At 43.2% G+C, this 14,290-nt stretch overlaps 1 protein-coding gene across 2 annotated transcripts; it reads right to left on the reverse strand.

Annotated features, from left to right (window-relative positions):
• Window positions 1–620: 620 nt before the first annotated feature.
• On the reverse strand, window positions 621–13,979 carry FH (fumarate hydratase). Of its 2 annotated transcripts, none has more exons than XM_035136286.3 (10): window positions 13,846–13,979; window positions 8,434–8,568; window positions 7,369–7,479; window positions 6,558–6,734; window positions 5,813–5,995; window positions 5,428–5,593; window positions 4,581–4,784; window positions 3,695–3,822; window positions 2,698–2,851; window positions 621–817 (listed from the first exon to the last, which is right to left on the reverse strand). In XM_035136286.3, exons 1-10 carry the CDS (start codon window positions 13,957–13,959, stop codon window positions 675–677), a joined length of 1,515 nt encoding a protein of 504 aa, XP_034992177.1. In that variant the 5' UTR covers window positions 13,960–13,979; the 3' UTR covers window positions 621–674. The 2 variants fall into 2 exon arrangements, with proteins under 2 accessions (XP_034992177.1, XP_034992178.1); XM_035136287.3 differs by lacking the exon at window positions 13,846–13,979 and adding an exon at window positions 8,730–8,878.
• Window positions 13,980–14,290: the final 311 nt, after the last annotated feature.

Raw genomic sequence — 14,290 nt, forward strand, 5'->3', positions numbered from 1 at the left:
TTTAGTACAGACATGTTGACTTTAGCATGTTATTGATTTTATGAATACAAACAGCCCTATAAATTCGACTTTGCAATAATTTGAGGGACCGTTTTAAAATCACTGCTGTTTGTAAACAAGATGCATTTTCATCAAGGTATTTATAATAATAATATTTATACCCTGCCCTTCCCTGTTCAGAAACCTGGGCTCAGGGCGGCTAACAACAAATTTAAAACACTTAATTGTAATACAACATAAAAGCAGCATAAAATACAGTATAAAAGCATGAATAACAATAAAAATCAAAGTTCAAAAATCAATTTGGGGGAAATCCATCCAATAAACATTAGATAGTCACCAGGGCTAGCTGGCTAAATTAGTCCTACTTGGGCGAGAAGGGAAATAAAAGATCAAACTGAGTACAAATTAAAGGCCAGGCGGAATAGCTCTGTCTTCCAGGCCCGGCGGAAGGAGGTTAAGTCCTGTAGGGCCCTAGTCTCATGGGACAGAGCATTCCACCAGCTCAGAGTGATTCATTTGAAGTACAGTACATACAAAGCTATATAGCTACATAGAAGACCCCACCACTTCAGAGACAGAATGCAACTGCTGGTTTCATAACAGAAACAGATGGTAAATTTGTTTACTTTAAACAATTTATTATTTTTCTGTTTGTATTACATTTGTTACAGTTACTTAGGACCCAACATATCTTCTGGCTTTACCCACTGATCAAATTGTTCTGATGTTAGAAATCCAAGCTTGATAGCAGTTTCTTTTAGTGTAGACCCTTCTTTATGTGCCGTTTTGGCAATCTTTGCCGCCTTGTCGTAGCCTAATGTAAAAGTTAGTCAGTCAGTTCCGATTATTATGTTTAATGAACAGCCTTTACACACATAATGTAAAAGGAAAAGTCATACGAGATAATTTTTTAGGTCAATGAGAAACCAAACAACGAAGTCACTTCTGCTTCCTAAACCTAACAGTAACTGCTACTACAGTGGTACCTCTGGTTACGAACTTAATTTTTTTCTGGAGGTCCGTTCTTATCCTGAAACTGTTCTTAACATGAGGCACCATTAGCGAAAGCATGCCTCCCGCTGCACATGCGCCTCCAGCATGCGATTTCCACTTGCATCCCAGGGCGAAGTTTGCATGCGGGAGCAACTACTTCTGGGTTAGTGCAGCTCATAACCCAACGCGTGTGCAACCAGAAGCGTTCGTATTCAGAGGTACCACTGTACTATGTGTCCTTTTGGAGCATGTGGATGCTGCTCATTGAAAATGCAGGCAATGAAACCTGTAGCATAGACATCTACCAGGGCGCAAAGATCCCTCCGGCGCTCCCCCTCCCTTTCCCAAAATTTAGAACTCGCGGACCACCTTGCAACCCTGGGAGCCGCCTCCCACAGAAGACGCCACCGATGTGGTGGCCACAGTGTGGCTGGCCAGACCGCTGGAACCCCGCGCTCACTTGCGAGGCTCTGGGGCGCCACCTCCTCCTCCTCCGCTGCCTGACAACGACAGCCTGCTGCCGGTGCTCTCGCTGCGGCCCTAGGAGCAGGAGGCGGTTGCCACGCTGCTGCCTGTGCCCCGGGGAGTAGTGGTGGGGCAACAGGCACTGGTGACGCAGAGGAGGCCCCTTGGGAACCGCTCCTGCCACTGCTGCTCCCTCAGACGACAGTGGCTTAGCAGGCAGCGGCTGAGGGGATTCCTGTGGCCGAGGAAGAGGAGGTGGAGGAGCCATAGGGCTTAGTGGCTCGTTGTGCCCCGCCAACCATCTGGAGGCGTGCAGGAAAAGGGAAGGCTGCCGGCAAAGCCGCGCAGCTCCCCCACTCGCTGGGGCGCCCCTGAGAGGCCACTCCCCTGGCGCAACGAGCCACTAAGCCCTATGGGAAAGACTCCTCTGACATCTACACTGCACACTGAATCCCTAGTGGAAGAGGAGAGAGCCTGAGACAGCGTTGCTATTTCAGTGACAGCCCTTTATCTATCAATACATTCATTTGGGCCTATACTCCAAAGAAGATTGTCTCTGAGCAGTCAACATCACACCAATTATAAAGTACTGTACAGTGGTACCTCGGGTTACAAACGCGATCCGTTCCGGGTCGCAGTTCGTAACCCGAAAAGTTTGTAACCCGAAAAGGGCCCAAACCGCCGTTTTGTGCATGTGCAAAGTGCTCTATGCACATTTGCAAAGTTCGTAACCCGGGTTGTTCGTAACCCGAGGTGTTCGCAACCCGAGGTACGACTGTATATTAATGTTGCAGCTACTTCTAAGCAAGAAGAGGGGTCCTAGCTTATCAGTGGAGCATCAGCTTCATGCAGGTTCAGCCAGCCACTGCCCATTACTGAACTAGATGGACTGAAGGTCTGACTAGATATATGGCAGTTTCTCATGTTCCAGGCCAGCACGCTGTTATGTTCATCTCCTTTTTGCAATCAAATCTGGATGTTAGATTAGAATTCAAATAGTGAAACAGTTGTGTTAACTAAAGCTCTGGGAATTTTGGCACAATTAATGCTCTTCCCCCTTTTATTACATTTCTATGTGTAGTCTTTAAATTTCCCACTGGACCATAATCTACCCTCCTTCCCTTACAGACATACCAAGGCCAGCATTCCAGGTCTCTGGAAATCTGCTCAAGCAGGTAACTAGATTCATATTAAGCACTTCACATTAGTCAAGACTGGCATGTGTTAGACACTTACCTATGTGGGGATTAAGGGCAGTAACCAGCATGAGTGACTCACTCATTAGTTTGTTGATCCTCTCTGTGTTGGCTTGTATTCCAATCACACAATTGTCGGTGAAAGAAACACAGGCATCTCCTAAGAGTCGTGCAGAGTGTAGCACATTTTTAATCTAAATGAAATATTAAAATACAATTAAAAATCACAGGTGCCCATTTAGATGACTAGCTGCTATATAACATTTTCACTTTCTGTTCAATACAAGTCAAGATGGCAATATTTAACCCTTTTAACCACAACTGGATATGGAATCTCAATAGTTGATACTTTAAGAAGCCTATAGTAAAGCAACTGAGGTTTTTTGGACAAGGACTCCAGAACTGCAGCTTGACAAAATAATATCCAAGATAATGTTTAAAAAGTTTATGTTCGTAAGTTTTTTGGAAAGAAATGCATACATTTGCAGAAGAAGGAAATACTGTTAGAAGAACAACCCTAGCTTCCAGATCCACAGAGTTGGAAGGGATTAGGATTGCATGGAAGTGTCCCTTCATGGCACAGCCATTACTGCAGAAATCCCCTACTCTGCCTGTGGAAAGCTCAGTGGGCATGTGCCAATAGGGATTTCGTCTAGCAGTAGCCGGCATTAGGTCCCAAAATGGGATGTGGCAGGGGAGGCCTTGAATTCACTGGATCTAATACTTCCTTGTTCAACGGGAAACACCCCCTTCCCACATCCATAGCCTGTGGTCATTTCCACCCATCCACACACCAGAACCAAGGAAGAAGGGGAGGGAAGGAAGTCAACAATGCAGGCATGGGAATCCCATGGAAGTAGCCAAACATTTCTTTTAAATTCCTATAATGGAATGTTAGGGCCCAAAATTAAAATGAGCTCATGCATAAGATGTGACTCGAGCAAAACTCAATTATCCACTCATTACAATTGTGAAGCCCCTCTAACCACGCACTGAACTATGACATCTACGCCATATAATTAGAACTTCAAACATACAATCATGGGTTTAAAGACGTTCAACTCAAAGTGGCCACAGCTGCCTCCTACTGTAACAGCAACATGATTCCCCATCACCTGAGCTGCCACCATGGTTATGGCCTCACACTGAGTGGGGTTCACTTTTCCTGTAAAAAGCAGGGAGGGAGAGGAGAGAAGAAAAAAACCTCAAATTAGTATTTCTCAGACTTTAAAAAAAACCATTCATTTCTTCCCATTTATTCTCTTAAAGGGAACTCTTACAAATCAGCTACTAAAGTATTATTTAAAAGAAATAGTACCAACAAACAAACAAACCCCTGGATGTGATCATATAGCACCTAAGACACATTTATGTAGCTGACAGAACACTGAAGATTCAACTTCAAAAGCAAATAGCTCCAAATGGCATGGTTTCAAAGGCAGGTATAATTACAACAATAATTTGAGATTAACAATTACCGTAAGATAAAATACTACCGTATGTGCCTGCCAAAACTAAATCAGTACTCACTTGAATTCACTAAAAATACAAGCAATTTATGCAATATGCAAATTATGTTAGCAGTCTGCAACTAAAGCTGTGCAAAAATACAAACCTGATATGGTTCTAAATGTTGGAACATCTGCCAGAATTATTGAAGATACAATAATATCATCTACTACTCATGAATAATCTGTTGCCAGTTTTTCCAAACGATCTTGACATTCAAGAGCAAAAGTTTTATATAATTTTTTGTGTCAGTGCAGACTGCTCCAACCTGTTTCCATACATTGGCAGCAAAAAACAGTACTGCTTACATATATATTTGAAGGCAAAAACTGAAAAATATGTAAAGTCAAAATGTATGGTGCAGATGCTAGCTCATTACCTATGAACACAAAATTAACAAAACCCACATTGTACCTGGCATAATACTGCTTCCAGGTTCATTTTCAGGCAAGATTAGCTCCCCCAAACCAGATCGTGGTCCAGAACCCAGGAAACGGATGTCATTAGCTATCTTCATCAGGCTGCAAGCCACGGTATTCATTGCCCCACTCAGTTCAACCAGGGCATCATGAGCAGCAAGGGCTTCAAATTTGTTTGGAGCAGTAATGAAGGGCAAGCCTAATGAGAGAATGATATAAATACATGAGCATCTCATCCACTGACTCTTGCATTTGATGCACATACTGATAGCTCAAGTACTCTTGAAAAACAAAAACGTTTTATATTGAGAGTTCACTTTAATACCAGCTCTGGGCAGATATCTATAAACAGTTAGGTACTCTTGTCTCCAAGGGCTCCCAGGCAAAATAAAACAGTTGATTAAACACAAAATATCCAATTACTTACATTAAATCTAATGCTGGAAACCGGGGTGTTAAGAAGGTATTGTTACAATTAGACCATTACCCTCCAGTGCTTCAGATCCCAATGCTCCTACGCCCTCCCCCAGCAGTTAAAAATCTTTGGATGGTCCATTTGAAGAATATAGTTCAAGCTTTATTTGTTCACAACCTTGTCGATGCAGGAAATAGCAGGCTGATAAATCCAGTCACCAGCTGCCTTTGGTACAGCGGAACTCCAAAGTACAAAGAGGTTTGGTGGATGAAACATGGAGAGAAGGGCCTATAGGATATAGCACTGCTTTTTCTTTCTAGAACTGGCAGTTATTGTCCCATTTCTTTTGCTTTGTTGTTTCCTCTGACAATTATATTTCAATTCTCTATAAGAGGCTATCAGAAGTTTCCTTCATGTCCTCCCTTACTTGTGAGCGCAGCCACCTTAGCAGCCACCTTCTCAGCGAAACCAATTCTTGTATTCAGTCCTGTGCCAACAGCAGTGCCCCCAGCTGCCAGCTCATAGACCCTTGGCATGGCTGATTTGATCCTAGTGATTCCATATTTGACTTGTTGCACGTAAGCACTAAATTCCTTCAAAGGAGGAAAAAAGAGGGAGAGAAACAAGATATTATTGTCCAGATTATGCTCATTCCATATGACAAATGTTTAACATAAATGAGCCACTTATCACTAGTCAAAGATATGCCTTTTGACTGGAAACAAAGTTAATGTTTGCAATGAGTCCCACCACTCCTCCCAAGAGGAAAATAGCACTTTCATATAGTATTAAACTGTCAAAATGTTTTTTACCTGCCCAAGGGTAAGGGGAACTGCATCCTGTGTATGAGTACGCCCAATTTTAATAATTTTGGAAAATTCTTTTGACTTGGCATCAAGGGCATCTTGAAGCTTCTGCAGCCCCGGCAACAGCACTTCATGAACTTCTTGTGCAGCAGCAATGTGCATTGCTGTTGGAAACGTGTCATTTGAGCTCTGAGAAGATGCAAACACAAGATGCTTGTTATCTGAACATCTCTCTTACTATCTATCTGTTCCTAGACTGCTCAATGTAAGAGAACACTCGAAAGCATGTAAAAAATACAGCTTCTATTTATGATGCTACAACCAGTAGCAAAATCAGGAACACAAATCGTAAGAGTCCCCAAACTTGACACAGCATAGGTCAATTAATGGAAAGAAATTCCATATAGGTAAAAGGGGGGTGGTTTTATGTACACACAGTATGTGACATTCAGATGTAGCAAGTGATTCCCTTGTCATTGTTTATATGCAGCAACACAAGGAGCAATTCAGCATCCCAAGCAAATAATAATCTGGTAAGGTTTAAAGATCGGATGCCACATTTCATAGTTTATTTTTGTTCAAGAATGTTTTGGTAGTTGGCAGCATGCTAACAACTGAAGTGATATTCCCCCCCCCCCGAAACACCTTGCACCTAAGCAAACAAAACCCATTTGATAAATATTTGACCTTTTAGTAGATAATATCTAATGTAAACACACAGCAAGAATATTTGGAAAGAGCACATAGTGACCTGGCTTTTATTAACATGGTCGTTCGGATGCACTGGGTCCTTGCTCCCCAGTTTACCTCCCAGTATCTCAATGGCTCTATTACTGATGACTTCATTAACATTCATGTTCGTCTGTGTTCCAGATCCAGTTTGCCACACCACTAGAGGAAAATGATCATTCAATTTACCTTCAGATACCTACAAAAACACATTTATCATTGTTACACATTGTTTCACAGTGCCATCAATTTATATGAAACACTACTGAACTACTAAATGAGATAACATTGAACAGATATTGTACACTTAAAACATTCAGTTTCTGTGATGAGGTGTGTTTACACCACACTACATGCTTCTTCCTTAAAGGAATAATGCAAACCTTTTATCATCACATACCTCTGCAAAATATCTTAAATAAAGCAGGATGAGAAGAATGATCCAATTTAGATTTAGGTTTTTCTGCTGTGTTGAACTGTTTCAGACTAATTTTAGCATAAGCAAAGTACTAGTCAAAAATATTTAAAACACTATCACAAAGAAGGTTTACACAAAACGATACTGGAAGGAGCCTGACAATAGTTTTTTTAACTACTTACAAAGCTGTTTCAAAGAGCCTGCTTCATTCTTTGCCACTTTGCATAGTGTCTGTGACAAGTATCATGCAACTGACATTGGGCAGCACCAAACACTTCTGACCAATGCAAAAGGACCCTGGGAACATTATTTGCATGTCAGGCTGATGAAGGTATTATCATTTTGAGAAGACAAGAAAGAATTCAGTACATCAATCTTGGTTCAATTATGTAGAGCTTTTATATTAAAATAGTACCTCATCTGCTGCCTTCACAATGGCATTGGCAATCTTTGGCTCCAGGCCATAATCCTGATTTACTTCAGCAGCCGCTCGCTTTAGGATACCAAAAGCTCTTATTACTTGGACCTAAGATTTTAAAAAAATAAGAATGGTGATATTGTACATGAACATTAAAATAGAGGAAGCCATTTTACTTGCATAACTTTCTTCTAAACAAGCCCAATTGATACAGCCAGGCATTCTTATCCCTTCCCACATTGTACTTGTATTGATGGGACCAAAAATTGTTGCAGTTATGTGTGAATCAAACATCATATTAACCAGTGAGAAAACATACCAAGGCAACACATTCCCACAACAGTCTCAACTTTCAACTTGAAAAATAGTAGATTTTGACTTGGTGTCAATAATCAACCTCTCTCAATTCTGATATATCTGCACGAGACGGCAAGCTTGCTTTTAGAGCACTGGCAAGAAACAGGACTGACAGCTCACAGGTGATTATGACAGCTGGCCAGGATATACCAGCTGTCAATCATCTGATATAATGATGTCAGGTGCTTCCCCCTACCCCCCAAAAAACCTCCTTTGCAGGCATGGCCCAAACCATAGCTACAGAGGAAGATCCTCTGCATCGCCATCTTCAATTCAAGCTGGCGTTTCGAAGAGATCCTTGTGCTTACAGTAGCAATGCAAGTGCAGGTCCCAGTGAGCTTCCTGAGAGCACTGATAATCTGTTCAGTGCTTACAGGAAGCCCACGGCGATCAGCCATGCTATGAAGTTCCTAATGGTGAACTCCATAGTGTAGCCAATAGCAACCAGCTTCCTGAAAGGGCCAATCGGCTGGTCAGCACTGACAGCAAGTCTCCTTTGCCAAGCAACAATTGGAAGCACTTTAAGGCACCTAATTCTAGCTTGACAGCGGCATTTCTACCTGCCCCACTCCTGCTGCCACATATGTTAGGTGTGGGGCAGGAGAGAATTGTTGGGGGAAATGGCCTCGCCAGCCAAGTTGGGAGCCATGCCAGAGACTCCCCCATGCCTGTTGTAGAGAATAAATTCAACTTTACATTACTCACTGGCATCCGTTCTGTTGCTCCACCAATCTTAAAATTCATTGTGGATCTCACAGTCTGTGCACCGTAATACTTGTCATTTGGAACTTTGAGTTCACCAAAGGTATCATATTCTGTTCTAAATGAGTCCTGACTGGCCTGAGGAAGAAGAAAAAATCAGGGTTAAAATGAAGAGACCGCTCTCCTAGTAAATAATATATACACACAATAGAAACACTTAAATGTTAGCACAGAATGCTAGAAAGGTATTGTTTTTAAAAGTATCTTAACAGAAAAGGCACCAGGGCCATAATACATACCATGGTTCAAATACTGTGGATCAATGGGCAGAAGCAGAACAAAAAATAAAACTTCTGCTGTTAGGAGCCAGAGTACTGTGATCAAACTAGTTCCCTGAGCCCAACAGGGCAGTACTTAGATGTAAAGTCCAAAAGCACCCTCCCCAGCTGCATGGGAATCTGATGGGAGGTTCAGAAGTAGTTGGTGATTATATCATGGGTTCAAAGGGGGTGGGGAGTCAGCAATTATCCTAGGACAGAAGAGCAAGGGCCTTGCATAAACAATCCTATGGATCCTAGCCAGGTAATGGGAGAGTTCGCCGTTAGAAGATTTTATTTCTGCCAAAAATATGTCTAGTAATGTGATTCTGCTTGAACAATAATTGAGCAGTAACAGAATCTTATGTACAGGAGACAGCCTTGAAAGTGGGGCACATTTTTCTTTCAGTCTTCAGAAACATATAATAATAATAATAATAATAATAATAATAATAATAATAATAATAATAATAATTTATTATTTATACCCCACCCATCTGGCCGGGTTCCCCCAGCCACTTTGGGCGGCTTCCAACAAAATATTAAAATACAGAAATCCATCAAACATTAAAAGCTTCCCTAAACAGGGCTGCCTTAAGATGCCTTCTAAAGGTCTGGTAATTGTTATTCTCTTTGACCTCTGGTGGGAGGGCATTCCACAGGGTGGGCGCCACTACCGAGAAGGCCCTCTGCCTGGTTCCCTGTAACTTGGCTTCTCGTAGCGAGGGAACCGCCAGAAGGCCCTCGGCGCTGGATCTCAGTGTCCGGGCAGAACGATATATTTCTAAGTAATGATATGCAGGCCGCATCTGCACTATATATTTAAAGCAGTATCATATTAAGTGTGCAGAGAGATAGATAAAATCTTTATTTGCCTCAACCACAAACCATAGCAAAGGAATCAAATACAGTAAGATACAGTAAGATAGCTGGATGGTTGGCTATACAAAATATGTTCTGAAAATTTACAACTATACAAATGAAAGAATTAAAAACTGTTCTTGACCCCAAATAAAACATATGAACAAAGAGCTGTTAGGAGAGCACTATTCCCTTCACAGAGCTACAACTCATGGAGTGGCTTAACAGACAATCTCTCTTCCCAGGGATCTGTGTTACTTAATAAGGTTTCCATCATTTCTGCTGTCCAGACATCCTGCTCCACTCTTTAAGTCATCTTAGTTAGGCCGGATAGGAAGGCTCAAGCGAAACACGTGATCAACAACACATACCTGTCCACATTCTCAGGTTGAACAAGTTGAAAGCATGCCAAGAAGAGAAATCCCATAGAAATGTCCAAAATTCAGCTGGATCCACCAGTTTTCGGGATGGACCATTCTGATCAGGTTATCTCAAGTAGTACACACTTTCATAGGAACAATTGACCATGCATATACTGGTAGGTTTGCAGAATTGTTTTACCTCTCAGCCACAGATTTTACTATGAAGTTCTTATAATTTGCTGTTCTCAAACTCAGATAACAATACCAAACAGACATGTTTCTCCACTGTGCCTTTTTGCCAAGATACAGTTCAGAGGTCAAACAACTTAACCATATTTGTACTTTTGCCTTTTAAATATTAACTGTTGTGACGTAAAAGATTGCATCACAAATTGCATGAGATTAGCAAGGTTTATTGGAAAACGCAATTGTTGTAAGCTTAGCTTTCAAATAATTACAGAGGACAAACGGCCAAATTTAGCAGGGGATCAAATACTTCCCCCCCTCACTGTAAATAATAATAATTAGCAGGATTTTGAATAAATAGTTTTTGGGAAATGATAATTTTTCTCACTGCTCTATAATAAAAACATCAATCAATATTAGACTAGTATCAGATAGTGAGAAACAGACATCTTACTGCAAACAAAAAAAAGAGTTATCTCTGGCTCATTTATGATATACTGTATAGCTTAGCTTTAAAGAAACAGAATAGTAGTGACAGAATACTCATCATATATGTAATATAGTAAGTCTTGTCATAGCATATATTTAGTGATATATCTTCAACAATGCTATAAAGCCACACAGTTTTAAGGCACATTTCTAAATGCAATATTGTTATTTCAGAAACTTTGGGGAAATGTCACACTATTACTAAGTCATGGGAATGTGTGTTGGGGTGGGGGAGAGACATCAGGAAAGGGGAAGAGACACAGACTTGTCCAGAGTGATTGTGTCAGAGGTTGGAGAATTACTTTCAAAAGACTCCATTTCCTACAACCAAGTTAATATAAAGGGATTTTTAAAATAGCATCTTAAGTAGTCTATTTAGCTTAGAAATATCAGAATGTTATAATGTTCAATAAAGGTCAAGAACTAGTGTAACCTGTCACTCAGTCGCTGGAACAACTGCTGCATTTGTTATTGTTATTGTTACATGTTACTGCTCACCTACAACTGTATGCATGCACAACCTAAACAAGTAGCCAAAAAGAATTAAATGCTGATGAACTGATGAAAACGGTTATTTCATTTGACAGTTGGCTGGAGCAAGTGGCCAAGAGGCCAAATCTAGCCTTATCAGTCCCCAGTGATGTAGTGTAGAAAACCTTGTGTGGCAGGGGGGGGATCAATTTTCAGAAATACATCACTTCAAAAATTAATTCGTAACACAATGAATGGATACAACCCCATTCAAACTGGGCAGTTTCAAAGTTGTACATAGTTAACTTTTTTAGATTATTATTAAAAAACATTGAATGTACTGCTCTGCTTATAAGCAGAATGTTAAATTTTCTATGATTCATTTCCTTAAAATTCATTCCATGTCTGGTATTCTCATCTTAAAATATTCATGAGTATTAAATAAATATAACTGTGCTTTACTGAATTGGTCTTTAATAAAATATTTCACTTTACATGGCATAGCAGAATATTAATATAGTGAACTTTTCCTAGTTCTACCACCTAAGGGGCTCACCCTACTTCCAAGTTAAGTTGCTCAGAGGCAATTATAACATTACAGTCGTACCTCGGGTTACGACCACCTCGGTTTGCGAACAGTTCGGGTTACGAACTGTGCAAACCCGGAAGTGTTTTCTCCCCGCGCGCGTGCGCAAAAGCGGCACACGCGGTCTGCGCATGCGCAAAGCGTGAAAATAGTGCTTTGCGCATGCGCAAAATGGCGCTTCGGGTCGCGTTCGGGTTATGAACTTTTCGGGTTACGAACTGCGATCCGGAACGGATCGTGTTCGTAACCCGAGGTATTACTGTACCATTAACACAGAAGGTGACCAGAAGAAACCCCCCAAATAGGGAGGAGGGAAGGAAAATCAGAGCTTCTGTATCTTTTTAAGGGGAAACAGAATACAGTGGTACCTCGGTTTAAGTACACAATTGGTTCCAGAAGTCTGTACTTAACCTGAAGCGAACTTTCCCATTGAAAGTAATGGAAAGTGGATTAATCCGTTCCAGACGCTCCGCAGAGTACTCAACCTGAAGCGTACTTAACCTGAAGTATGAGTGTAATTGGTTCTGGAAGTCCGTACTTAACCTGAAGCATACTTAACCTGAAGTGAACTTTCCCATTGAAAGTAATGGAAAGTGGATTAATCCGTTCCAGATGGGTCCGCGGAGTACTTAAACTGAAAGTACTCAAACTGAAGCATACTTAAACTGAGGTATGACTGTACTCTGCTTTTTAAGGGATCCCACACCCTTTTTAAGGGACCCATGTGGCGCTGTGGGTTAAATCACAGAGTCTAGGGCTTGCTGATCAGAAGGTCGGCGGTTCGAATCCCTGCAACGGGGTGAGCTCCCGTTGCTCAGTCCCAGCTCCTGCCCACCTAGCAGTTCGAAAGCACATCAAAGTGCAAGTAGATAAATAGGGACCGCTCCGGTGGGAAGGTAAACGGCGTTTCTGTGCACTGCTCTGGTTCGCCAGAAGCAGCTTTGTCATGCTGGCCACATGACCCGGAAGCTGTCTGCGGACAAACGCCGGCTCCCTCGGCCTATAGAGCGAGATGAGCGCCGCAACCCCAGAGTCGGACACGACTGGACCTGATGGTCAGGGGTCCTTTACCCTTTACACCCCTACTACATTCCTGGCTAGAATAATGTCACAGTTCACTTGGGTCTCTGCCACCAGCCTTGGGGCCAAAGGGACAATACCATACAGGTTTTGCACCTCATGTCTGCCTGGAAGGACTTCACAGCAGCGGGGAAGACCAGCAGCCCCAAAGCAGCAGGTGCAGGAGCATGGCTAAAGGTTGAGGGTGGTGGGCGCTTTGGTCCAGCAAACACCTGAAATATTCTTGTAGTGGGATGAAGGGAGACTTGAAGCAGCTCCCACTCAGGCTGCCCAATCCCACTCACTCCCTAAGAAAAAGGTTACAAATACCATGTTATGTAGTTTTGTGTTTTTATGTTGTGAACCTTTGATGTTTAACAACCACCACCACCACAGGCCCTTAAAAATAACGTGCTTTTATATTCATCTTTACTTGGAGGCAAGCCTCCCTTTTCCTAAGGGGGCCAATTCCCAATTCAGAGTGCTGGGCATTGTAAGGAGGGGAGCAGCGCTGGGTTTGGGACGGTGCTGGCAGTTCCCACGCACAGGGCGGCAAAGGGGCGCAAAACAACAACACAGAACAGATCCGTTTTAAGAAGCAGCTGTACCAAAATGTATTATTGTGAAAATGAGGAATATTTAAGGGAGGGGCCGTGAAATTTTGTCCTCACCCTGCCCAGGACAAAGCAATGGGGGCGGACCGGGTTTGAATCCCGCACGGCCTTCGTGAAGCGGCGCGCCTCCTCTCAGTCTGGCCTACCTTACAGGGTTGTTGTGGGGGGGGGGGGTAAATGACGGGGAGCGCGACGGGGGGGCTACCCCCTCCCCCCTGGAGCTCTTTGGAGGGAGAAAAGGTCGGGACAGGAATGTGAAAACAGTAATAATAAAAGCCATGGAAGATTTAAAATTTATATATGTGGAGAGAGCGAGAGAAACCTGAGGCCTCCGCTTTCCCTCAGTCGCGAACCGGGCCGAGAGCTTGTCCCGCAAGAGGCCGGCAAAGGTCACCTCTCGGCGCCCTTGCGCCTCCCCCCCTCCCTCCCTCTCGAGAGCGCGCGCGCGGGGGGCGGGGGGCGCCGCTCACCATCCTCCGTTGCTGGGGGTGACGGCTGCAGGTCGGCGGGCCCCTCTGGCGCGCGTGGACGGCGGCGCCCCTGGGGCAACTCAAGCGCTGGAGGGAACGGAGCGAGCGGTACATGGCGGTGGCTGCAGAGGGAGGTGCCGCGGGCAGGAGGTCGGGGGTGGGGAGGGGGACGGATTGGGCGGAGTTGCAGCCAATGGGATGGAAGGAAAGGAGGGTTTCACCCGCCCCCATGCTACCTTCGCGAGCCAATCAAGGAAACGGAGTAGGGCATTAAAAAAAGCAAAAAAGCAAAAGGGGCGGGTTCAACGAGGACAGCCAATGAAACAGATGCTGCGCGATGCGTCCGCTGCAATGAGCATGCGGGGAACAACTCGCAGTTTTTCTGCAGCATGTGCGTGCGCCCTCCTGGCCGTCAACCTGTCACAAATTGCCTGGTGGTCTAGTG

Source organism: Zootoca vivipara, chromosome 12, assembly GCF_965207765.1.
Source record: "Zootoca vivipara chromosome 12, rZooViv2.hap1.1, whole genome shotgun sequence".
Lineage (NCBI taxonomy): Eukaryota > Metazoa > Chordata > Lepidosauria > Squamata > Lacertidae > Zootoca > Zootoca vivipara.

Excerpts from the sequence above, each read along its gene's own strand:
- FH (XM_035136286.3), bottom strand. The coding sequence starts at position 13,959 with ATGTACCGCTCGCTCCGTTCCCTCCAGCGCTTGAGTTGCCCCAGGGGC. Across the intron at positions 5,594-5,812 it reads TTCCCCTTACCCTTGGGCAG|GAATTTAGTGCTTACGTGCA; the intron begins GTAAAAAACATT and ends CCTCCTTTGAAG. Across the intron at positions 2,852-3,694 it reads ACGTCTTTAAACCCATGATT|ATTAAAAATGTGCTACACTC; the intron begins GTATGTTTGAAG and ends TATTTCATTTAG.